Source organism: Podarcis raffonei, chromosome Z, assembly GCF_027172205.1.
Source record: "Podarcis raffonei isolate rPodRaf1 chromosome Z, rPodRaf1.pri, whole genome shotgun sequence".
In the NCBI taxonomy this organism is placed as follows: domain Eukaryota; kingdom Metazoa; phylum Chordata; class Lepidosauria; order Squamata; family Lacertidae; genus Podarcis; species Podarcis raffonei.
Window position 1 is genome coordinate 15,640,289 of NC_070621.1, and position 23,975 is coordinate 15,664,263.

Sequence of the window (23,975 nt, forward strand, 5' to 3'; positions counted from 1 at the left end):
CAAAATTAAATAAAGTTTTATTTATCTTTTTATAAAGTGAAGAAAAAAAATTATATTCTTTCTTTTTATCAGTGGAATTACTGTCTGTCTGTTATGAACTCAGAGAGTTCTGCTGGCTCTTAACATTGGAAGCTCCAGGTCCTAATTCTCCTGATCATCGTCCGAGTCATCATCAGAGATATAGTCGCTGTCATGAAAGATGTCGCTGAACTTGAAAACTCTTTTCCAACTGTGGTCTTCAACTTGCTGGGGCTCCACAGTTATATTCTTTCTTGCCATTAGCTCTGCCTGTTGTTTCTTTAACATTGGAAGTGTCACTTCATACAGATGAGTCATGATTTCTTAAAAAGACACAAACAAATACGAAATCTCAATGAGCCACAATGGCTATGTTCTCCTTCCACTGCTGGAAGCAACATGCCTCTGAATGCCAGTTGCTGGGAATCACGGGGGGCGGGGAGCGCTGCTTGCATGGTTCCCATAATTAACGGGCATCTGGTTGGCCAATGTGAGATTAGGAAGCTGGGCAGATGGACCTTGGGCCTGATTCTGCAGGGCTCTTATTATGCTCTGATCTTGCTGGATTTTCAATAGTTGGTTTGCCCTGCCTCCTTGAACCCACAGAACAAGGTAATACTAACTGATAGATTGGTAAGGGTCAAGAACCTTATCAAGAAGCCAAAACTAGCATCTCTTATGGAGCACAGTTGGTTGCAGATGGTGGCAAGGTTGCGCAGTTGTAAAGGGGCCCCGCACTGCTCCAACTGCCTTGCCATTTTCAATTCAGGTGGAACATCCAAGGAATCAAAGAGAGATAGCATGAAAGAGCTCCTGGTTCACCTTCCATAACTTTGGAAGCTGCCTTGTCCTGAGTGACACTGATATAAAAATTAAGAGAACCAAGGTGTGTATTTTTTATTTTAATAATTCTTCAATGTTTTGCTTTTAATTGCATGAAGGGAAAGGCTTGCTTTCTGTGCAAGGATCTTGAGGGCCTGCATTTTACAACTGTATGCTCTCTAGGCTGTAAACAAAAAACCCTGAAAATGGCACAAATTGCCCTCCAGGATGTCTATCATGAGTCAGCACCAGAGAGCTAATCAGAAATCCTTGAGGCTTCCTGAGAGGCTCAGGGACTAATAATAATAATAATTTTTATTTATACCCTGCCCTCCCCAGCCAAGGCCGGTCTCAGGGCGGCTAACAAGCAATAATAAAAACAAGTTGAATGAATACAATTTAAAAATAAGATTAAAATACTAAAACATTGAAATATTAAAATGCAGCCTCATCACAGGAGCAGAAAGGAAAAAGAAAAAAGAAAGAGGGGGAGGGAATCAAATTGGCTCCAAGCCAAAGGCCAGGGGGAACAACTCTGTCTTACAGGCCCTGCAGAAAGAAATCAAGTCCTGCGGGGCCCTGGTCTCATGAGGCAGAGCGTTTCACCAGGCCGGAGCCAGAGTTGAAAAGGCCCTGGCTCTGGTTGAGGCTAATCTAACTTCCTTAGGGCCCGGGACCACTAGGGTGTTGCTATTTATGGACCTTGAGGCTCTCCGTGGGGCATACCAGGAGAGACGGTCCCGTAGGTACGAGGGTCCTAGGCCATGAAGGGCTTTAAAGGTCAAAAGCAGCACCTTAAATCTGACCCTGTACTCCACCGGGAGCCAGTGCAGCTGGAAAAGCACTGGGTGAATATGCTCCCATGGCAGAGACCCCGTGAGGAGCCTCGCTGCAGCATTCTGCACCCGCTGGAGTTTCTGGGACAGCTTCAAGGGCAGCCCCGCGTAGAGCAAATTACAGTAGTCAAGCCTGGAGGTGACCGTTGCATGGATCACTGTGGCCAGGTCAGGGCGGGAATGGAATGGAATGGAAGAGGTAAGGGAGTGAGATAAGAGAGAGGAATGTCAATAAGCTCTGTTCACAGGCTTGGCTACCAGGGCAACATATGACACCCAATACCTAAAATGGTCAAATGGCATGGGTATATTTGGGGCGCTCTAAGGTGATTGTGGGGATACCAATATGGAGCCATGCGTGTTTTACTTCTCATGACCTATAAGCTTTTCTGATGTATGTTTAAGAATCTTTAGATGCTTAGTACTCTTTGTTTGATGTGTCTGAACTACTGTATAAGCTTTGTTCTGATTTGCCTCTCATCAGTTGGCAATCCTCCTAACTAGCATCTGAGCAGCTGGTTGGCAAGGCTATCCCACTGCAAGAGTTTTAATAAATGCTGGGTCCCTCCTGGATGATGGATTTGTTTTATTTCCTTGGTTTGTGGGTTTTTTTTTTAAGATGCGTTCCCCCACCAGGGTAATGAACAAGGTGGTGTAGAAGTAATTAAAAAAAATTCTTTATGCTTTTACAGTAAATTGGCACATCTATTTCATTATCCGTCTGCCTTGTTCTTTCTTCCCTACACCTCCCTCCATGGGTTCCTTTTTAATCTTAGTTGTGCTACAAATCTTCCTATACCTTCCAATTAATTCAGCTGCTGTTCATATCTAGTCCTACTTGGAGATTTACGTTATTCTTTAAATATTCTCCCACTCCTCTCTCAAGGTATGTACATCCTGGTTTCTTATCTTTATAGTCAGGATTGCTAACGTATTCTTTTAACTTATTCTGCCAACCCTTTTTTGTTGGGCTGCTTTTGTCCTTCAACATTTGTGCATATGCTACTCTGGCCGTACCAGTTGCATAAAGAAAAAGATTTAAAACATTCTTAGGTATCTCACCCTCTGCTATACGCAAAAGGAACATCTCCATTTTGGGGGGAAATGTCAGCCTTAACATCTTTTTTTATTTCTGTCTATATCATCTAATATTCCTTAACTTTCTTACATCCCCAACACGTCCCCTCTATTTCTTCTCATTTCCAACACATCTTAGATCCCCTTTTATACATTTTGACCAATTTAGTCAGGGTGAGGTACCATCTTTTGTAGGTTTTCCTTTAGGGTGTGACATACTGAAAAGCTTAATGCTTTTTCCACAGCCTCTCCCAGGATATCATGTCTATGTTATGTCCCAAATCAATTGCCCATGGGATCATTGCTGCCTTTGTTGTTTCTTCCTTAGTCTCCCATTCTAACAAAAAATTATAAATTGTGGAAGTTAGTTTTTCTCTGTTAACCATTATAACTTTTTCACACTCCAAGCTTTTCTTACTAAATCCTTTTTCCTTTATCTTTTTAAAATATCTCATTTACTTGATGGTACTGAAACCAGTCATTGATACGGTTTTGTACAGTGGTACCTCGGGTTACGGACGCTTCAGGTTACAGACGCTTCAGGTTACAGACTCCGCTAACCCAGAAATAGTACCTCGGGTTAAGAACTTTGCTTCAGGATGAGAACAGAAATCGCACAGCGGCAGTGGGAGGCCCCATTAGCTAAAGTCGTACCTCAGGTTAAGAACAGTTTCAGGTTAAGAATGGACCTCCAGAACGAATTAAGTTCTTAACCCGAGGTACCACTGTATATCTTTTCTCTTTTTTTAATATTGGTTGGCCTTCTTTGAATTATATCTTTATAAGTACCCCAATTTTCTTTCACATTTGTCTTTTTCACTGACACTGCTTCTATGGGTGCTATCTAGTTTGGCATTTTCCTTTCTAAGAGGTCTTTATACCTATTCCAAACCCCATATAGACTTCTTCAAATTATGTGCTTTAAGAACCCCCTGTGTACTCTAACCTTATCACAATACAGATACGCATGTAGAAGTAAATTCTTACCACAACATCCACACTCACACACATAGAAAGAGCATGAATGCAGCTCAGAGGTATGTGACAAGTGCGAAAAGGCAACTGGAAACATGGGGTGGCTTTAGGCTAAAGCTGCATTAGCCAACGTGGTGCCCTCCACACAAAGGATAGCACTTCTTCACACAGTGCACAGTTCAGGGAGAGGGAACCTTTCTTAGCCCAAGAGTCACATTCCTTCCCAGGCAACTTTACAGGAGCCACATGCCAGTGGTGGGTGGGGTGAGGGCAAAAGCGTGCAGAAAAATGGATGCTTTCCTACAGAAGTCTGGTTTCCAGTCACGCAAACCCTTCTCTATCCTCCATTCAAGCAAGCAAGAGGCACAGGGTTCAATGACACATTCCAGCCAAGCAAAAGCACTCAAGTAAGGGGTTGGAGCAGGGCAAGAAAGGGGTGTGAGAGTGCAGAGCGTCAGAGAAAGTCTTAAAGGGCCACATTCAGCCCCCAGAGCTGAGGTCCCCCACCCCGAGTACATTAGAAAAAGATTCATATGTTCAATACATGGGATAAAAAAACCAGACACAAGCTGGATGAGGGATTGGGATCCGATGGCCCTCCAGATGTTAGACTCCAATTCCCATTAGCCCCAGCCAACATGGCTAATGGTCAGGGAATCATGGGAGTTGTATTCTCAACAATTTCTGAGTGGGGCCGCAGGTTTCCTATCCCCAAGCAAGAGGAAAGACCAGCAAACTCACCCATGAAGCTTCTGTTATTCCAATGAGGGACACGGTAAGCCTTGGTTCTGTAAAATCTGCTCCGAATATAATATGGAGGGACATTCCTGTGGGGCAGAGAAGGGGGTATATAAAAAGAGAAATTATTCTGCATTAGTGCTTGCATGAGAGAATGAAAAAGCGAGCAACCCACATTTAGTTGCTCACATGGGGGGGGGGGGAGGTTTCTTGCTGTTGGTTTTTTGTATCTTTATTTTAAATCTTGCGATTTATGTGGAAATTGTTCAGTTTGGTTGTTTATTTTTTGTTTTATTTATTGAATTTATTGACTACTTTTGTTGTAGTTATGCATTTTTTTTATCTGTAAGTTGCTTTGAGCATGGTTTGAAAAGTGGAAAGGTGGCATACATATAAAATTATGTATGCATGTGTTTAATGAAAATTGAAAGTTTGCTCCTATGAATGGTTCTGCTGTAAACAAACCAGTCAACATCTATGGTCCATGGAGCTCGCCGCTGTCCTGATCCAGGAGACAGTTCTTAACTGTGTTTTCCTTTGCTATGGATACTTGCCAAAACGCTTCAAATAGATGCGTTCAGAATCATTACATGCTCCTTTCCATACACCTGGGATGGGAGGCTTATGACCCTCCACATGATGTTGAACTACAACTCCCATCATCTCCTATTGATCCTGCAACTATGTAGAGGGGCACAGGTTCTCCAGCCCTGATCTAAGAAGCAGAATCCTTCTCTTTCATGAGAGGATCACCTCTTCTAGAGGCATTCTTCCTTCTCTTACATTCAGTAGGGAATCCTTCTTCTTGGATCAGAGGTGGGAAAATCTGTGGCCTTCCAGAGGTTGTTGAGACTCCAACGCCTATCATCCCTGAGTATTTGCCATGCTGTCTGGGAGCTGATGAGAGTCCAGCAACATCTGGAGGGCCACAGGTTCCGAATCCCTGCATTATACAGACCAGCAGTACATTAAGAACTTGACAAAAAGGACACAGAATTGTAGGCACTTCCCCCATGTTACTGACAAATATTTTTTAATGTACCCTATAGCACTGGCTATCTCTTCCCAATCAACTTCTTCCACGTCATCAGCGTCCACTTCATACAACCTGAAATACAGAAGAAATCTGGGTGATTTGCTCATTATCTATTATTACTTTTATTATTATCTTTTTAGAGTTGTCCCACCTTTTCCCCAGAAACTGAACTAAAGGCAGCTCACACACAAAAATTAAACATGGGTAAAACATGGAAAGCTAAAAACATATAAAAGTTTAAAAGTATAATAGAATTAGAATGATTGATGTATAATACAATTTATTAAAATGCAGCAGGTGAAAACAGCACACCGTTAAAAGCCCTTTCCTTAAAAGCAGCCAGTTGCAAAGGTTTGTTGGAATAAAACAGTCTTCACCAGCTTGCGGAAGGACAACAAGGAAGGAGCCAGTCTAGCTTCCCTAATAAGGGAGTTTCAAAGTCTAGGAGCAGCCACTAAGAAGGCCCTCTCTCGCATCCTCACCAGACATGAAAGAAGGGCCTTCCCTGATGATCTCAGAGCTTGGGCAGGTTTGTAGATCAACTAAAAACAGTGGGCAGAAAACTTAAAATTTCAGTTGGTTTATTCTGACTGTAATTTAGTTAGCTACAGCCCTATGTTACTGATAAAATTAAATGTGCTCTTTAGAAAGGAGACCTGTCTTTGGTTGTTGTTGCTTATCTTCTTATGTTCTGCTGTATAATGACAGCATCACAGGATCTGAGACTGATTCCAGGTACTTATAAGGAACCTGGGCAGAGCTTATACACTCACTCAACCGCTTTGATCTGCGGAACTGGCACTGTTACAGATGCCACATAATTCTCATTCTGCATTATAAGGAATCAATCTTTTAGCATAGCAACACCTATGCTTTGAAACCCCCTGCCTATATGCTTCTCAGCACCTGCTAAAAACATTTCTGTTTAGGCAAGCCTACCCAGACATGTGTTTTGATCTGGTTTTTAGTTTATTGTTGATTGTAGTTATTACTGAATGCTTTAAAATAGTTTTAAACTGTTTTTATTGGTAGTTTTTGTGGGAGTGCTGCATCCAAAATGCTATGGAAAGAGTTAATGTAATATAGAATCCTATAACATCACCATAGTAGGCAGTTTTTGTCATGAATTCTGCCTCAATATTGATCCAAAGTAGATCCCAACATATAGTTAGCTGAGTAAAAGCTTAAATACTTTGCAGGATCCCCCAAAAATAGACCAGAGGCAATTAGCTTCATCCAGCAGAGCTCTTACTACTGAAGACAAATGAGCTTAAGAGTTATGAATCCAATATCTTCAAGATTGGCACAATCCACAAGAAACTTAAACTTACAATATACTGAAACCTAAAGTCTAAGCATACAGTGGTACCTCTGGATGCGAACAGGATCCATTCCGGAGCCCCGTTCGAATCCTGAAGCGAACGCAACCCGCGCCCGTGAGTCTGGCGATTTGCCGCTCCCGTGCATGCACGTGAAGTCATTTTGAGCATCTGCACATGCGTGAGTGGCAAAACCCGGAAGTAACATGCTCCGTTACTTCCGGGTCACCACGGAGCGCAACCTGAAAATACTCATCCTGAAGCTACTTCAACCCAAGGTATGACTGTACTCTGTACAGAACTCCACACCAGAACAAAAGAGAAAGTGAAACAGGCTCCTTCTGGCCTATTATTACAGTCAGCATGACCTTGATAGAAAGAGATAACAGAATGAGTTTGAACAAGCTATTCAGCTTCTTTGAAATTATAACCTAAACATAAAGAGCCTTCTACTTATTTCTAAGAAGAAGAGAGACTTGTTTTTTAGCTAGAAACTTGCGCCTGGCACCAGCTTGTATCACACAGAAAAAGCTTCCAGAACCCTACTTGAATCAATTAGAATAGGAAAGATCTCTGCACATCAAATACCCTCTGCACCAAAAAATGCAAACTGACAGTTTTTTCAGTTAGATCTGTTATCAACTGTAGAGTGAGAGTGAGAGAGCACACATACACACACATGTGTAAATATGTTTTAGTATACCAAGTAAAGTAATGTGTTAAGTTTAAACTCTAAACAGAGAAGATTGTACAGTCTTTTATAGGAAAGAAAAAGAGAACTACCGTATTTTTCGCTCTATAAGACGCACCAGACCACAAGACGCACCTAGTTTTTGGAGGAGGAAAACAAGAAAAAAAATATTCTGAATCTCAGACGCCAGAACAGCAAGAGGGATTGCCGCGCAGTGAAAGCAGCAATCCCTCTTGCTGTTCTGGCTTCTGGGATAGCTGCGCAGCCTGCATTCGCGGCTCTTTAAAGGGAGCGCTGAGCAGAGCCTCCTGCCTGCATTCGCTCCTTAAGACACACACACATTTCCCCTTACTTTTTAGGAGGGGAAAAAGTGAGTCTTATAGAGCAAAAAATACGGTATATTTTTAAAAGGCTCAAACAACCTGGGGAAAATTTCATGCATATAAATACCAGAGTTTTATTGTCTTATTCCTTTTGAAAACCACGAGTTTGTTTCTGTCGTCCATTGTATATAATTTTTATTAAACAAACAATAAATTTTGCTAATACCTTTCAATGAGGGCAATGTTTATCCGCAGGTGTTCAAGTCTGCTCCTTTTCGTCCGCTTACCCATAAACGTCTTGGTTACAATATTAATCCTTAAGAAGAAAAAGAAAGCTGATTACAATTGTTTATTCAGTAAATTGAAGGCATTTGCAGGTGACTTAGTAATAATGGTGGGAAATGCACAGGAAAGTATCTTGAAAACGCTGGAAAAAATGAGTATATTCGGTAAAGTTTCAGAATTTAAATTGAATAAATTTAAAATGAAATTAATGGTTAAAAATATGGGTGAACAAGAGAAAAATGAGTTACAAAAAAATCTGGTCTGTCAATAGCAAAGAAAGTCAAATATTTAGGAATTGGGGTAACCATGTATAATAAAGTATGGAAAGAAATAAAAAAATATGGAAATCTGGAATAGATTAAATTTGACACTATGGGGAAGAATTTCGACTATCAAAATGAATATTTTACCCAAAGTATTATTTCTTTTTCAAATGATCCCAACTATAGGGAAATGGAGTGTTTTAAAATCTGGAGAGGGACATATCCAAGTTTATTTGGCAGGGCAAGAAACCACGTATCAAGTATAAATTACAAGCAAAGGTACCCCTGACCATTAGGTCCAGTCACGGATAGCTCTGGGATTGCACGCTCATCTCGCTCTATAGGCCGAGGGAGCCGGCACTTGTCCGCAGACAGCTTCCGGGTCATGTGGCCAGCATGACTAAGCCGCTTCTGGCAAACCAGAACAGCGCACGGAAACACCATTTACCTTCCTGCCGGAGCGGTACCTATTTATCTACTTGCACTTGACGTGCTTTCGAACTGCTAGGTTGGCAGAAGCAGGGACCAAGCAACGGGAGCTCACCCATCACAGGGATTCGAACTGCCGACCTTCTGATTGGCAAGCCCTAGGTTCTGTGGTTTAGACCACAGCGCCACCCGCATCAGTCAAAGTACAAATTACTAATGGATAAAAAGAAAGGAGGCTTCGCTCTGCCAGATTTAAAACTCTATTATAAAGCCACATGTCTATGCTGGTTAAGAGAGGAGATGATTTTGGGAAATACGGACATTTTAGATATTGAAGTTTGGGATAAGTAAAAATCCAGATAGATAAGTCATTTATTTTGTGCAAAAATGATAACAAGATATACAAAACTAAAAAATGAAATGTAAATAGAAGAAGCTGCAATGTGGTGGTGGGAAATCACGGGGGGGGGAGAGGTAATCACAATATGGATTGTTATACCTTAAATATACGTGAAAATATGGGTGTGAACTTGTAGTTGTATAATGAAAGAAAATAAAATAAAAAGCAATAATTAAAAGGGGGGATTGAGCAACAAATTTGAATAGCCCCACCTAGTAATAATAATAATTATTATTATTTTTATTTATACCCCTCCCTCCCCAGCCAAGGCCGGGCTCAGGGCGGCTAACAAGCAATAATAAAAACAAGTTGAATGAATACAACTTAAAAACAAGATTAAAATACAACATTAAAATATTGAAACATTAAAATATTAAAATGCAGCCTCATCACAGGAGGAGAAAGGAAAAAGAAAAAAGAAAGAGGGGGAGGTAATCAAATTGGCTCCAAACCAAAGGCCAGGGGGAACAACTCTGTCTTACAGGCCCTGCGGAAAGAAATCAGATCCTGCGGGGCCCTGGTCTCATGAGGCAGAGCGTTCCACCAGGCCGGAGCCAGAGTTGAAAAGGCCTGGCTCTGGTTGAAGCCAATCTAACTTCCTTAGGGCCCGGGACCACTAGGGTGTTGCTATTTATGGACCTTGAGGCTCTCCGTGGGGCATACCAGGAGAGGCGGTCCTGTAGGTACGAGGGTCCTAGGCCATGAAGGGCTTTAAAGGTCAAAGGCAGCACCTTAAATCTGACCCTGTACTCTACCGGGAGCCAGCGCAGTTTGAAAAGCACTGGGTGAATATGCTCCCATGGCAGAGACCCCGTGAGGAGCCTCACTACAGCATTCTGCACCCGCTGGAGTTTCTGGGACGGCTTCAAGGGCAGCTTCGTGTAGAGTGAATTACAGTAGTCAAGCCTGGAGGTGAATGTCGCTTGGATCACTGTGGCCAGGTCAGGAGGAAAAGGGAGGAACAATTTGCCTGAGGACAGCTGGCAGGGGTTTCTTGAAAGGATCATTCTGCAGACCTAACTAAAGGTGTCAAGAATGGGACCTTTTCGCATGCATGTTGCCAGTGGCTGATGAGAGTTGTGCTCAATGTCTAGAGGGAGACAAAGGTTCCCTGGCCACTCTTACCACTTCTGTTTACACTGCCTCCAGTGCCTGGTGCCCACTTTGGCTTCCACTTTGGACCACGAGATGCCCTTCCAGAGATTCTCATACGTGACCATGAGTGCTCCATCCTCATCCTCTTTCTCTGAAGCAGGGTCTGAGTCTCTCATTTTGGACAGCAGTGTCTCCTTGATGGCTTGAACTAGCTTCCTTGTCTCTTCAGAACCCCAAGGACCGGAGTTATACGCTGAATTCATTTAAAAGGGGGAAATACTGATTTAATTCATTATCAGCTCTACACATCTTGCAAGGGCATATGCAGGGGAAGGTCTTGGCTGGCTAGCAGCAGTAACAAGAATAGCAAACTGGATTGCTGGTTTAAACAGATAGCAACAGTTCTCCATTCAACCTAGTTCAGTAGTTCCCAAACGTTTTTGGGCATCTGTCCCCTTGCCTCCCTCACCCTCAAGTTGCCAAATTTGAATGACAGAGGTAAGAAAGTACCATAGAATAAATGATCCAAAAAAGATACACCAGCACGCCCAATTTCCATAATTCTGCTTTTTTTGGTGAAATTTTTAAATAATTATTTTTAAAGCCCTGAGCCCCGGTTTGAGGAAGGATTAGGCCAGGGTTGGGGTGGGGTGGGGGGAAGAGCAGGAGTGTTAATGTACCACACTTGATCTCAGAAAATTTTGTTTCAACTGAATGGCTGCTGCGAGACATCAGGTCCGAGATCTTTTTCCAGTTGTTGCCGTACATGGCTTGATACTTCTTGAGCTTCTTCTTCTCCAACTCAGTATACCTAGGGAGAAAAGGGGTTGCTGTTCTCAATGAGCTAGTTGCACTGGTAGTGGGTTAATGTGTCAGACTGTGGTAATTATACTTTACAGAGTTGTGCGGAGGTTGCCCCAAGTTGTTAGGCCCTTTTTAATAGTTCTCTTTTTCTCCCAGAAAAACAACAACTGTGGACTTCCGGGTTAGCGCCATCGGCTAATGGCGGATTCCCTCCGAGTTCCGGAAGGAATCGGCTCTGCAGGAACCGGGTCTTGCCGCTGCGGCGACGCGGGGACCCTCAGAAATCACAGGCACTGAAGCCTGTGAACTTGGTGACTCGGCGGGGACCATTTGCGCCCCCCCGACCCACGAAGGAGCCTTTTTAAAGGCTTCGGAACGGGGGACGGGGTGAGCGGCACGGTGCTGAGAGTCAACTGCTTCTCCTGCGGAGTGAAGCCGCATGCCATGGTCAGAGAGCGCTGACTTCTTCTTGTGAACAATTGGACTCTAAAAGCAACAACCCGTGAGTAATACGGAAATTGGATTTGTAAAGAAAAATTTTTTTTTGAATTAGGCATGATCGGGGAAGGCGCAAACAGGAAGTCCGTCTCCACGTCTTATAAATAATCTAAAGCAAGGACTAGCTAACTAAGGTCGAGAGAATTTCTTCTTCTTTATTGGGTAAAAGACATTAATTTCACGATTTGGCAGTATAAGTAATTTCACTGGAGGATAAGAGCTAATTTTGAGAGCTGAAGTGCCACCCCCCCGGACCCGGGAGTGATCCGCGAGAGAGCCTGTTGAGGAGATATAGAAGAGTTTGACAGCTGTCAAATTAGCTGTCAAGAAGGAAAAAGAGAACTTTGTTTCTGCTGTCTCTGCTGGATATATTTGCTACAATTTGGTTATATTTTGTTGAAAACAAAGAAGAACTGATACAAACTAACTTGATTTTTAGATTTGAACTGGAAGGAAGATAAAGTAACCAAAATCCCTCTAGAGGGGATTTTGGGACATTACAAGAATGGCTGAAGGAGGAAAAATTCAAGCTAAATTGGACAGAGTGTTTCTTCTCTTGGGAAAGTTACAAGGCCAAATTGATGTTTTGGCTACAAATGTTGCAACTCTGGACTTAACAGTAAATAACATCACTGAATTTGATAAGGATTTGACTCAGGAAGCCCATGCAGCTGGACAAAAAGAGAAACTTGAAAGATTTGAGAGTGTGGAGAAAGAGATATATGTTGTTTCTGAGGAAAAGGAAGGAGGAGATGTAATGTTGCAGATGACAAAGGAGAGCCAGAGGCCTGACATGATGGCTACAAAGGAAAATAAGTACTGGATGATGAAAATCTGTTTTGAATTGAAGATTGAAGAATGGAGAGATCTCCTTATGTGGAGATCTGAAGACCTATGGATTACAAATTTGATTAAGGTGAAAGTTGGAGCTTTTGGGACATTTGGACTTAAAAGGAGTAAGAAACAAGATTCGGGCTCCACTTGGTCTGGCTGGAAGAAATATGGACCCTATCGGGACAGAGCTTCTCCTAGATCTGGTGTATAATATTAAGGACTACCAAAAAAACCGGCAGAGAGGAATTGAGAGAGAATTAAGAGCCTCGGACGTGAGGTCTCCAGGCTGATAGTAGACTAAGACTGATGGACATTTGTTGGGGATTGAAACCGGGAAAGGGTGGGGTGGGGTTTGGGAATCCAAAGGGTGCAGAATTATAATCTGTTTTTTTTATTTTGTTTTGTTATTAGTATGAAAATTGGGGAATTCGTGGAAGGGAATTTGGGTCGACTTTAGAAAAAAGTTTTAAGAATGAACACTGATGTTTAAATACTGATGTTTATAAGTTAAAATTGGTTTTTTAAAAATGAATTAAATATAAAAAGGTCAAAAATTGGGGACAAGAACTTGTTGAATTAACAATTTGAATTGGAATATAAGAAGGGGAGGTGTGGGGAAGTCAGGGAAATATGTTATTGAAAATAAGGATTGTAAACTTTATGTGTTTTTAACTTTTTTGTTTTTTGGGGTTTTTTTGTTTTTTTAATGTATAAAGGTGGAAAAACTCAATAAAAAAAGAAAAACAACAACTGTGCAACACTTGCTTTTAAAGTTTAAAAATAACATATTTTACTAGGTGTGCTTGCTCTTGTCAGATTGAATGAACAAGAAAGGCAGGTAATACTTATACTACTGAAACATATTTACATGAACTTGTGTCTGAGACTGACTAATATTTACAGACTGACTATGAGGCAGACAGCAGCACAACACAAGATACTTGCTGCTCTAACAGCTAAATCTCACAACAGTTGATAACTGAACTAACAGGGGGAAAACTGCCTCAGGCGTATGATATCACAGGCTTCTATGCTACAGCATTAACTCTTTGCATAGTATTCTGGATGCACCATTCCCATGACTAAGACATAGTAGGCTAGGGTTCAAATTCCCATTCAGCCATGAAGTTCATGAGCCAGCTGCAGTCACTCAGACCAACCTACCTCACAGGGTTGCTGTGAGGAGAAGATGAGGAGGATGAGCTCCTTAAGGAACGTTATAAATGTAATGAACATAATAAACATAATAATAATGCTTATGACTGTATCCATGAGCAATCTTTGGTAAATGAACATTTTGGAAAGAAATTGCCCAATGCAAAATACATTTTACATTCTCACCCAATACATACCCAACGAAGCACCAATGGAATCAATATTATAATGCCCTCATATGGATCTATGGCGCGACCACATTTGGAAGACTGTACAGTTCTGGTTGCCTCACCTCAGAAAGGATATTGCAGATTTGGAAAAGCTTTAGAAATGGGCAACCAAAATAATCAAGGAGATGGAGTGACTGCTTTATGAAGAAAGGTTGAAGCATTGTGGACTTTTCCACATAGAGAGAAGGCAATTACTTGGTGACATGATAGAAGTTTCTAAGCTTATGCATGGCTTGGAGAAAGTGGAGGGACAGAAGTTTTCTCCCTCTCTCATAACATTTGAACTCATGGACATCCAATTAAGCTGAATTTTGGAAGATAAAGGGACTTCTTTATGCACCAGAGTTAAAATATGGAGGATGCTCCCACAGAAGGAAGTGACGGCCACCAATCTAGATTGTTTTAAAAGATTAGATAAAATTCATGGGGAGAGGGCTATCAGTGTCTACTAGCAATGATGACTATACTCTGCTTCCATGGCCAGCAGCAGCAATGATCCTAAAGACCAGTTGCTGGAAACCACAAGAGGGGAGAGGGCTCTTGTGCTCAGGGTCCTGCTTGCTGCTTTCCCACAGACATGTGGATGGCCACTGTGAGAAGAAGATGCTGGACTAGGTGGGCCATTGGCCTGATCCAGCAGGCTCTTATGCTCTGACTTCACTCTGTAGGAGCTGGCCTTCAGCAGATACCATATTATTGGGAGGTCCAATAATCGTCCATTTTGTGTAGTGGCATGCTAGATTTGGAACTCCCTCATGCTATACATCAGACAGTGGCTGTCTCTATTGCTTCCATGACTTGCTTCCTTGAGATCAGGAGTCAATAACCCCCACAAGTATGCATTGAACTGGAAGTGACAAAGGACAAAAGTTAAAGCTTTAGCGAAATCAGAAATCTGGAGCTAAAATGTGAGTCTTCTGGAGTTCAGGCAGAGAGAAAAACTTTCTGAGTAGGAACTCCAGAACCCTGTCCTGTTAGGCTCGGTGGCCAAGTATTCTGGGATGCCTCCATGACAACAGCAAAAAACCCCACAGAAGCCCAGTTGCCTTTCTTACCTTCCATTATAATTCTTGGGATCGTACATTTTTCTTGCTCGGTAATATACTAGCCTCCAAGGCCTTGGAATTCCCTGAGCTTCAGAAGAATCAATAAAGATGCATTAAAATCGACATTTTGTGATTAAAGACAATCTACATTAAGGAGCTAATTGGATTATGGGTTGCTGATTTTGCAGCAGTTATGTTATGATTGTGTTTTTATACACCAAAATATTACCACCCTTTATTCAATTTATATAATAAGCCCAGGTCAGCATTTATTCGTTATGAACCATCTCCCTAAACTGTCATCTGTGAGCAGCCATTCCATCAGGCTGCCTCAGTGTGGGAGAGAGAGGAAGCCGAAGGCCATCAGCTTGGCCAAAAGACCAGCTCCATCAGAGCCTTTGACTCCTGAAGTATGCAAGTTGGTAATTGTGAGAACAGCTGTTTAAAGGGACCTCAGTTTCATTCCTGCCCTTCCCTCCCTGATGTTGCTGGACACCCATTAGTCCCAATCATCACGGTCAATGGTGATGGGAGTTCATAGAATTGGAAAGTACCCCAAGGGTCATCTAGTCCAACCCCCTACAATGCAGGAATCTCAACTAAGCATCCCTAACAGATGGCCATCCAATCTCTGCTTAAAAACCTCCAGCAAAGCAGAGTTCACAATCTCCCAAGGGAGTCTGTTCCACTGTCAAACTGCTCTTACTGTCAGAAAGTTCTTCCTGATGGTTTTGTGCAGTAATACCTACAGAACCAAAAGTTTTCCATCCCTGACTAACTTGTATATAACTAGCTAGCTTGTGCCCAGAATTGCTTGGGAATCCAAGAAATGAAGAAACCCAGGGCAGTTTTGTAAGATTTCAGTTTGCCATCTTGATTCAAAATGGCATCCAATGGTATCCAAACAAACCTAAATACCTGCTCCGCGATCTCAGGAACCATCATGCTAAATTTGGCTACGGTATCTTAACAAGTGTCCATACACATGGTAAAACAAACAACTTTCCCAAATATGTAATGGATTATGGTTTGATTCGGACAAAGGAGGGAATTTGGACAGCTTCACAAATGTACTAGAGAGGCAAATCTTTTAGCAAGACTACCCCCTCACTACCAAGTCACCCACAAAAGCCACCCAGTCAAACACTCACCAATCTTTGCACCAAACAAGTTTTTAGTTTTCAGTTTATTGATGGATTCTCTCTCTTGGGGGAACCTGTGAGCAAAGAGGAGTTTTTCTGCAGACTCTATCCCAGTGTCTTTCAAAAAGGCCTCAATATTGTGCCGCAGCTGATTGTTTTCTTTCCTGGAAAATTTGCCAAACCGCACAGCAACGCCTACATCATTTCCAAGGGAGAATAGGAAAGTTTCAGATTTCAGACCTTGCCCTTCAGCGTTAATCACTCATTCATAACGCTGAGTAGTTTTCAGGGCCACGTATACCTTGCAGTGTTGCAACATGAGCCTCATGGATAACTTGTCTACTGTCAGCTTTTGTGAAACTGGCCATTTTCCAGGACCCAGGACTCCTAAACTGTGCTTGGTGCTCCCATAAAACAGGTGCAGTAACCTTTGGGTCTCTAGATACAGTGGTACCTTGGGTTAAGAACTTAATTTATTCTGGAGGTCTGCTCTTAACCTGAAACTATACTTAACCCCACTTTAGCTAATAGGGCCTCCCACTGCTACTGCATCGTTGCCACACGATTTCTGTTCTCATTCTAAAGAAAAATTCTTAACCCAAGGTACTATTTCTGGATTAGCGGAGTCTGTATCCTGAAGCGTCTTTAACCCGAGGTACCACTGTATTGCTGAACTCCAGCTCCCAACGGCCCCATCGCGTTTAGCAAATGGCGAGGTATGATGGGAGTTGGAAGCTCAGCAACATCTGGATGGCCATAGCTTCTCTACACCTACCATAAAATGATAAGCTAGCTGTAGATGTGGGTTTGGGTCTTGGATATTAGGACAAACACCAAATGTTTGCCATCTCAAAGCCAGAGGTGGGAAACATTGTGACCCTCCACATGGTTGCTAGACTTTTATCTCCCACCATCCTTGACCATTAGCGATGTGGTCTGGGGCAGACAGGAGTTAAGAGTCCAACAACATTTGGAGGAGCATGTACACACCTACACACGCACAAATGACATATATGAGGGCAGACCATGCTCTTTGATTTTCTGAATTGGGAGTCAAGAAATGTGGTGTCCCAACCTTTCCCCCACAAAATAAGCAACATCTAGAGAACTACTGGTTACTCACCACTGTTATGCCCCTTGCAAAGAGCACATGTGTGTATGTGTAAAACCTACCATTCCATCAGGTTATCTACCAGTTCTGCCAGAATACCAGCTGCAACAGAAACCTCCTACCCCTAAACTGTTTCTGTGTCAGCTGGTTATTAAAGCCCTGTTTGGTGCCTGAGTTTGTGTTTTCCTCTGCCTGCCATGTCCTCCTTTCTTTATGTGCTGTCTTTTTAAAATTGTGGGCCCATAAGAAGCGACTGCTTTGTTTTAAGGGATTGTATGTAAGCCACTCAGAGCCTCTTTTGGTTGAAGAACGGGGTACATGTGGTCTGAATAAATATACATATATATACACAAATACACACCCTTTCTTTCCATGAATACATATAACAACATTTGTATTCCACCTTTCCTCCCAGGAAGAAAGGGTAGTGTACACTTTCCTCCCCCTCTGCATTTTCATTATTTGAGTATTAATCACCTGTACATAACACTTTGGAGATTATGCAAAGAAATTGCCATGACCTTTGATTTACTGAAGAGCCTACCCAAGTGAAAGGTGTTCTCACTCAGGTCTGTACATACCTTTTTTCTTAAAATTTCTAAATCTGACCAGGTCCCGACCAGCCAGCTGTCTGATCGCTGAATCACTCAGGGTCCTGATGTGAGGAATGAACTCTTCCAGCTCCTTGGTGGCAGAGTCCAGATCTTTCATTGAAAGCTGAGAAAATTCTACAAACTCATTGTCCACAAGGGAAAACTTGCTGGAAGATGATTCCTCAGCGTCTGAATGGACAGGAGTTGGAGATTTCTGTACCCTGTTAGGAGAGCAAAACGTGAGGCCTGCATACTATTACTGGCATTGTTGGCACTGAAAATCACTTTGGGATGCCAGGGAAAAGCCCGGCATTAGCTTGTGAGACACATGCTATTGACAAAAGCCACACCTCACCAAGACACCTGTCTTGGAAAGATTACTTACTAGGTGACCTGATCAACCAGCCCAGTGATGCTTATGCAGTGTTGGAATAGCATGTCTAATGCTTGAGTGTAAGATTCTTGGAATGTGATGTGTATATTGAAACAATTTACTATGCACACAAGCTTGGATAAGGAATACTAGTGGTGGCTGGCAGCTGAAACACAGTCTTTTTAGTACAATCAGGCACTCCAACTATGGAAACGTTTTACAATTTGGGGGGAATGAATACAGCCAATTATTATTATTATTATTATGAAGAAGTGTGCATGCACACAAAAGCTTATACCCAGAACAAACTTAATTGGTCTCTAAGGTGCACTGTGTCAGACCAACACAGCTACCTACCTGAATCTGATTGGCTGTGTTTCTAGATTGTAAGCCAGTGGGAAGCAACTATTTCTGATACCTGTAAGCTGCCTGGAGTGCCTTTTTCAGCTGAAGTGCAGGAAGGCAGGCTTCAACACTCCTAAGCTCCACCCTCTCTCTAGTGCATCTTCTAAATCCCAGGCTCCCACTTCTACACATCTGGGACAGATCTGGGTCGAGACACACAAGAGATCTGTTGCCAACAAACTTGTTTTAGCCTTGAGCCTGTGCATGAAGCCCTTCACCCTTTTGCTAAACATTTAAAAACTAAAGCAGTTCATGTTTTCCTCACACCTGCCAAGAAAGCCCATCCATGGGTAAGGTACTTACCCACCATCAGAAGCATTCGTGCTGGGAGCATTTCTACGCTTATGTGATTTCTTTTGTGTGGTAGGGCTGCTGAAGTTCACAGTTCTGTCCAACTTATTCACCTCATTGTTCTCCTCTTGGGGAAGGTCTGAGGGCTGTGTTAAGGGTTCAGGAGGAGGCAAAGGTGTAAAGAAGTCCTCCTTCACGTCCTCTGTGTCACTGCAGTTGGTTGTATTGTGCTTGTGCAATCCTGCATTTTCCAAGTCACTGGCATCAAGCTGGCTGCTGGCCTCTTCTGGAGTTTCAGCTTTTTTATGCTTTTTCTTCTTCTTCCGTGCAATGGGACTACAAAACTCCACAGTTTTGTCTGACTCAGTTGCCTCTTTTCTCTCCTCCTGGGAAAGGTCTGAGTGCTGTGTTACGAGTACTGCAGGAGGTGAAGGTGCAAAGAGGTCCTTTTGTGTGTCCTCTGTGTCACTGCAGTCTGTTCTATTGTGCTTGTGCAAACTCGGAGGGTGAGCCCTAATATCGTTGAGCCTGTCAGAGGCTCCATTTGCCTCAGCCTGCTCTGTTAACAAGAGCACTTTTGCCTTCTTCTTCTTCTGAACAGGTGTGGATTCAGAGACATAACCTGCATTTTCCAAGTCACTGGCATCAAGCTGGCTGCTGGCCTCTTCTGGAGTTTCAGCTTTTTTACGCTTTTTCCTCTTCCGTGCAATGGGACTACAAAACTCCACAGTTTTGTCTGACTCAGTTGCCTCTTTTCTCTCCTCCTGGGAAAGGTCTGAGTGCTGTGTTAAGAGTACTGCAGGAGGTGAAGGTGCAAAGAGGTCCTTCTGTGTGTCCTCTTTGTCACTGCAGTCTGTTCTATTGTGTTTGTGCAAACTCGGAGGGTGAGCCCTAATATCTGTGAGCCTGTCAGAAGCTCCATTTGCCTCGGCCTGCTCTGTTAACAAGAGCACTTTTGCTTTCTTCTTCTTCTGAACAGGTGTGGATTCAGAGACATAACCTGCATTTTCCAAGTCACTGGCTTCAAGCTGGCTGCTGGCCTCTTCTGAAGTTTCAGCTTTTTTACGCTTTTTTTTCTTCTTCCGGGCAATGGGACTACAAAATTCTGCAGTTTTGTCCGACTGAGGTGTCTGCTTTTTCTCCTGCAGGGAAAGATCTAAGCGCTGCATTAAGGGTACCACAGGATGCAGGCTGCTGGCCTTTTCTGGAGTCTCAGGAATGCAAAAGTCTCTGCCACCCTCTTGTTCACTAAGTTGATACTTCCTCTTTTTCTTATTACATACGCGAGTATCTGTTCCAGACTTGCTATTCAGCTCACTGTCTGTTGGGATCCAAGTAGCATCTGACTCAGAGTCTGGAATCTCTTTCCCAGGTTTTATGTTCTTTGTTTTTTTTCTACAGGCCCCAGTAGCTTCGGTATCCTCAACGAGCCAAGTTAAAATTGAGGAATGTCCGGAAGATGGAGGCGAGCAAGGGGCAGCCTCCACAGGTTGGTCATCCCCCTGTCCATTAAGGCCCTCCTTCCTCTTCTTTTTCTTCTTCTTCTTCTTCTTCACCAACTCTGGGAAATGAAAGCCATTTGAGGCTGATGATGCATCAGCACTGTGCATAATTTCCTTTAAAAAGCAAAGGAGAAGTGGCAAATAAATAATAATAATAATAATAATAATAAATAAATAAATAAATAAATAAATTATTTATACCCCGTCCATCTGGCTGGGTTTCCCCAGCCACTCCGGGCAGCTCCCAACCTAATATTAAAAACATGAGACAGCATTTAAAACTCAGTCTTAAGAGTATTTAGGCACCATCAGGCCCAGTACTGTGGCACTTCAGTGCTAGTTTCCAGTTATTTACTTATTATATTTGCATCCTGCCTTTTCATTCAAGGAGCTCAATGTGGTGTACGTAGTTCTCATCTCCCCATTCTATCCTCATAGCAAACTTGCTAGACAGGTTAGTCTGAGAGATGGGTTGACTGGACCAAGGTCACCCAGTAAGCTTCATGATTCAATATGAATTTAACCCACGTCCAGCACTCTTAACTGTTACACTACTCTGCAATATATTGGTATTGGAAGATATAGCCCACAGATCTCTCTGCAGGCTGTTTTTCAGTTTAGTTCCCGAAGGCGGCCTTTAAACTCACTGGGTAGATTTGAAAGTAAAACCTGTATTTCCCCCCAGCATCTCTGCATTAGTTGCAAGGCTGCTGTCTGGATTTTGAGGTTTTTGCTTGTTTTTTGTTTTGCAGTTTAAAGACTAACTTCATCAGTTGCATGACACATTTTCTTGGGTTGCAGTTCTGTGAATAATGTTTGTTAGAAACTTTCGTGCTTTTGAGAACTTGTCAGGGATATAAGTGTAAATATATACAGTGGTACCTCGGGTTAAGTACTTAATTCGTTCCGGAGGTCCGTTCTTAACCTGAAACTGTTCTTAACCTGAAGCACCACTTTAGCTAATGGGGCCTCCTACTGCTGCTGCTGCGCCACAGGAGCGCGATTTCTGTTCTCATCCTGAAGCAAAGTTCTTAACCTGAAGCACTATTTCTGGGTTAGCAGAGTCTGTAACCTGAAGCGTATGTAACCTGAGGTACCACTGTAAAAGGTTTGTTCATATATTGGTTTGCTATACTAAGATGAGATCATCCAAAGCAGTTTTTACATCATGCACCTAAGGGTAACACTTTAGGCATCTGACAAAATGGGACCAGTGCACTAAAGCTTCTGTACTACAGGAGATGAAGTCAACATAGTGCCCTCCAAACTTTCATAACAAGCTGCCTTATACCAAGTTAGACCATTGGTCCATCTAGTTCAGTACTGTCTTCAGGGTTTCGGGTATGAGTCATTCCCAGCCCTATCTGAAAAAGCTGGGACCTACTGCATTCAAGGCAGATACTCTACCACTGACCTGCAGCCCTAATCATAAGAACATAAGAAGAGTTCTTCTGGATCAGGCTAATGGTCCATGTAACCACCAAGCAGAAATTGAGGTCACCAGCACTCCCTCCTTCTCTGGTAGCCAGCAAGTAGTATATCCTACCTATGGTTATAAAATTTTAGGATGCACACACACAGCAGACATACACTCCACAGAAAACCAATCCTTCCATCATCAAAATTTAGGAAATATTCCCCAAGAAAACAGAACAATCCTAAAAAACCATCTTGGCTCTCCTAATGACTTTATTTCCTCTGCAGAAGAGAATTTTTTCTTGATACATTAGTTCTTTCACTTCCAAATCCTGTCTTAAGGGCATACTTTGTGCATGAATAGGGTGGACCTGTGACCTGGATTCAAGAACTAAAGTATTTACTTCAAAAGAATAGCCAGACTGCCCAGGTAATGCAACCAGTAAAACATGGGTAAGCAAACTAAGGCTTGGGGTAAGGCCTGGGGGGGGGGGCGGGCAGATCCGGCCCAATCACCTTCTAAATCTGGCCTGCAGATGGTCCGGGAATCAGCGTGTTTTTACATGGGTAGAATGTGTGCTTTTATTTAAAATGCACCTCTGGGTTACTTATGGGTCATAGGAATTGGTTCATTTTTTCTTCTTCTTCAAAATATAGTCCACCACCCCCACCCCCCAACAAGGTCTGAGGGACAGTGGACCAGCCCCCTGCTGAAAAAGTTTGCTGACCCCTGCAGTAAAACATTATCAGGTATTCTGGCAGATAGGAGAATAGCCACACTCTCAAATGTCTGTGGCAGACTGCCTCTTTCTGTGATATTTTTCTGGGTGGTCTTTGGCTAAGGAGTTGAACAATGTTGAAAGTCTTTAAAGTGGCTTACAAACCTTTGCTCTGAACCTCTCATCTCTTTGCAAAGAGGGGGGAACTCTGTCACAAAACAGAAAAATAAAGATCTGCCTTGCTTTCACTGGATCTTGCCTCCATCCATTCTTCTCTTACTGATCATGGACTTAGGTGACTCAGAGTCTGTTGGGGAATTGGCAGAATTGGCAGCAAAAGCCAACCCCATTTTTTCCCCCTACAATACTAATATCAAACATCTCACACACAGATGAGGCCTTCCTGGCGGTGCCACCATTGAGGGTTGTCTGGTTGGTCCTGACTCATGACAGGGCCTTATCAGTGGTGGTTTCAGGTTTGTCGTATGCCTTCTCTAGTGAGGCTAGTCTGTCTCCAACGTTATTAACTTTCAGGGGGAATTTGAAATTGTCAAGCTTACCCAGATATTTGGTGGCTGAAAAACACTGATCCTGGCAATCCTGAAAACGGTGAATGAAATGCCATTTTAGAACTGTTTTAAGAGTTTGCTTTTTTAAAACTGTGGATGGGTTTCCCACCTTGGGCTCCTTTGGGATGGATGAGATGAAAATTTAATAAATAAAAACAAATAAATTGGCCCTGGCCAGCGTGACCAACAATCAGCGATAAACTGGTTAGAGCAAACGTGCGATATGAATAAATGCAGTAAACAAAGGAGTAACCCACGTGGAAGCGCTTTAGGCACCTATAATACTAAATACTGTAAAGAAGAAGAGTTTGGATTTGATACCCCGCTTCATCATTACCCGAAGGAGTCTCAAAGCGGCTAACATTCTCCTTTCCCTTCCTCCCCCACAACAAACACTCTGTGAGGTGAGTGGAGCTGAGAGACTTCAGAGAAGTGTGACTGGCCCAAAGTCACCCAGCAGCTGCATGTAGAGGAGCGGAGACGAGAACCCGGTTCACCAGATTAGGAGTCTACCGCTCTTAATCACTACACCACACTGGCTCTCCAAAGCAATTAAGCATCCCTTCGTGCTTCGAAAACAGCATCCCGAGAACCCTAATTCCTCTTTACGAACTGGCCAGGCTACTGTAATGCGAGATAAACACACGAAAATATACCTGATGCATCTGCTTCGTCTTCGGTAACAGACCGAGGCAAAGCGGTCCAGCACACGCGCCACAGGCTCCACTTCCGGTTCTTTTACACCATTTCCTCCCCTCAGCGGAAGGAGCGTGTTGACTTGCAAAGGCTAGAGCGCCTCGGCCGAACTTTCGAAATACGTTCCATCCCCGCCCCTGCGGGTTGGTTGGAGAGAGGAATAAACATCTCCCGAGAGGAGAGGCGGGACGCGTCTTTTCGGGAGGCCTGGGGCTTGTGCTAAACATGGGTGGGTTGGATTGGGTTCTGAGCGGCTATTTTAAGCAGAGCGATGTGTGTGACAT

At 42.9% G+C, this 23,975-nt stretch overlaps 1 protein-coding gene across 3 annotated transcripts; it reads right to left on the minus strand.

The window, feature by feature from the left end:
* TTF1 (transcription termination factor 1) lies at positions 1–23,758 on the minus strand. Of its 3 annotated transcripts, none has more exons than XM_053373718.1 (11): positions 23,652–23,758; positions 18,802–20,405; positions 17,709–17,941; positions 16,026–16,211; positions 14,884–14,962; positions 10,988–11,118; positions 10,338–10,560; positions 8,062–8,151; positions 5,509–5,574; positions 4,470–4,555; positions 1–341 (listed from the first exon to the last, which is right to left on the minus strand). In XM_053373718.1, the coding sequence occupies exons 1-11, from the start codon at positions 23,658–23,660 to the stop codon at positions 142–144; spliced, it is 2,907 nt and encodes a 968-aa protein (XP_053229693.1). In that variant the 5' UTR covers positions 23,661–23,758; the 3' UTR covers positions 1–141. The 3 variants fall into 3 exon arrangements, with proteins under 3 accessions (XP_053229693.1, XP_053229695.1, XP_053229694.1); XM_053373719.1 differs by lacking the exon at positions 1–341 and adding an exon at positions 363–878; XM_053373720.1 differs by lacking the exon at positions 4,470–4,555 and having other exon boundaries at positions 217–341.
* Positions 23,759–23,975: the final 217 nt, after the last annotated feature.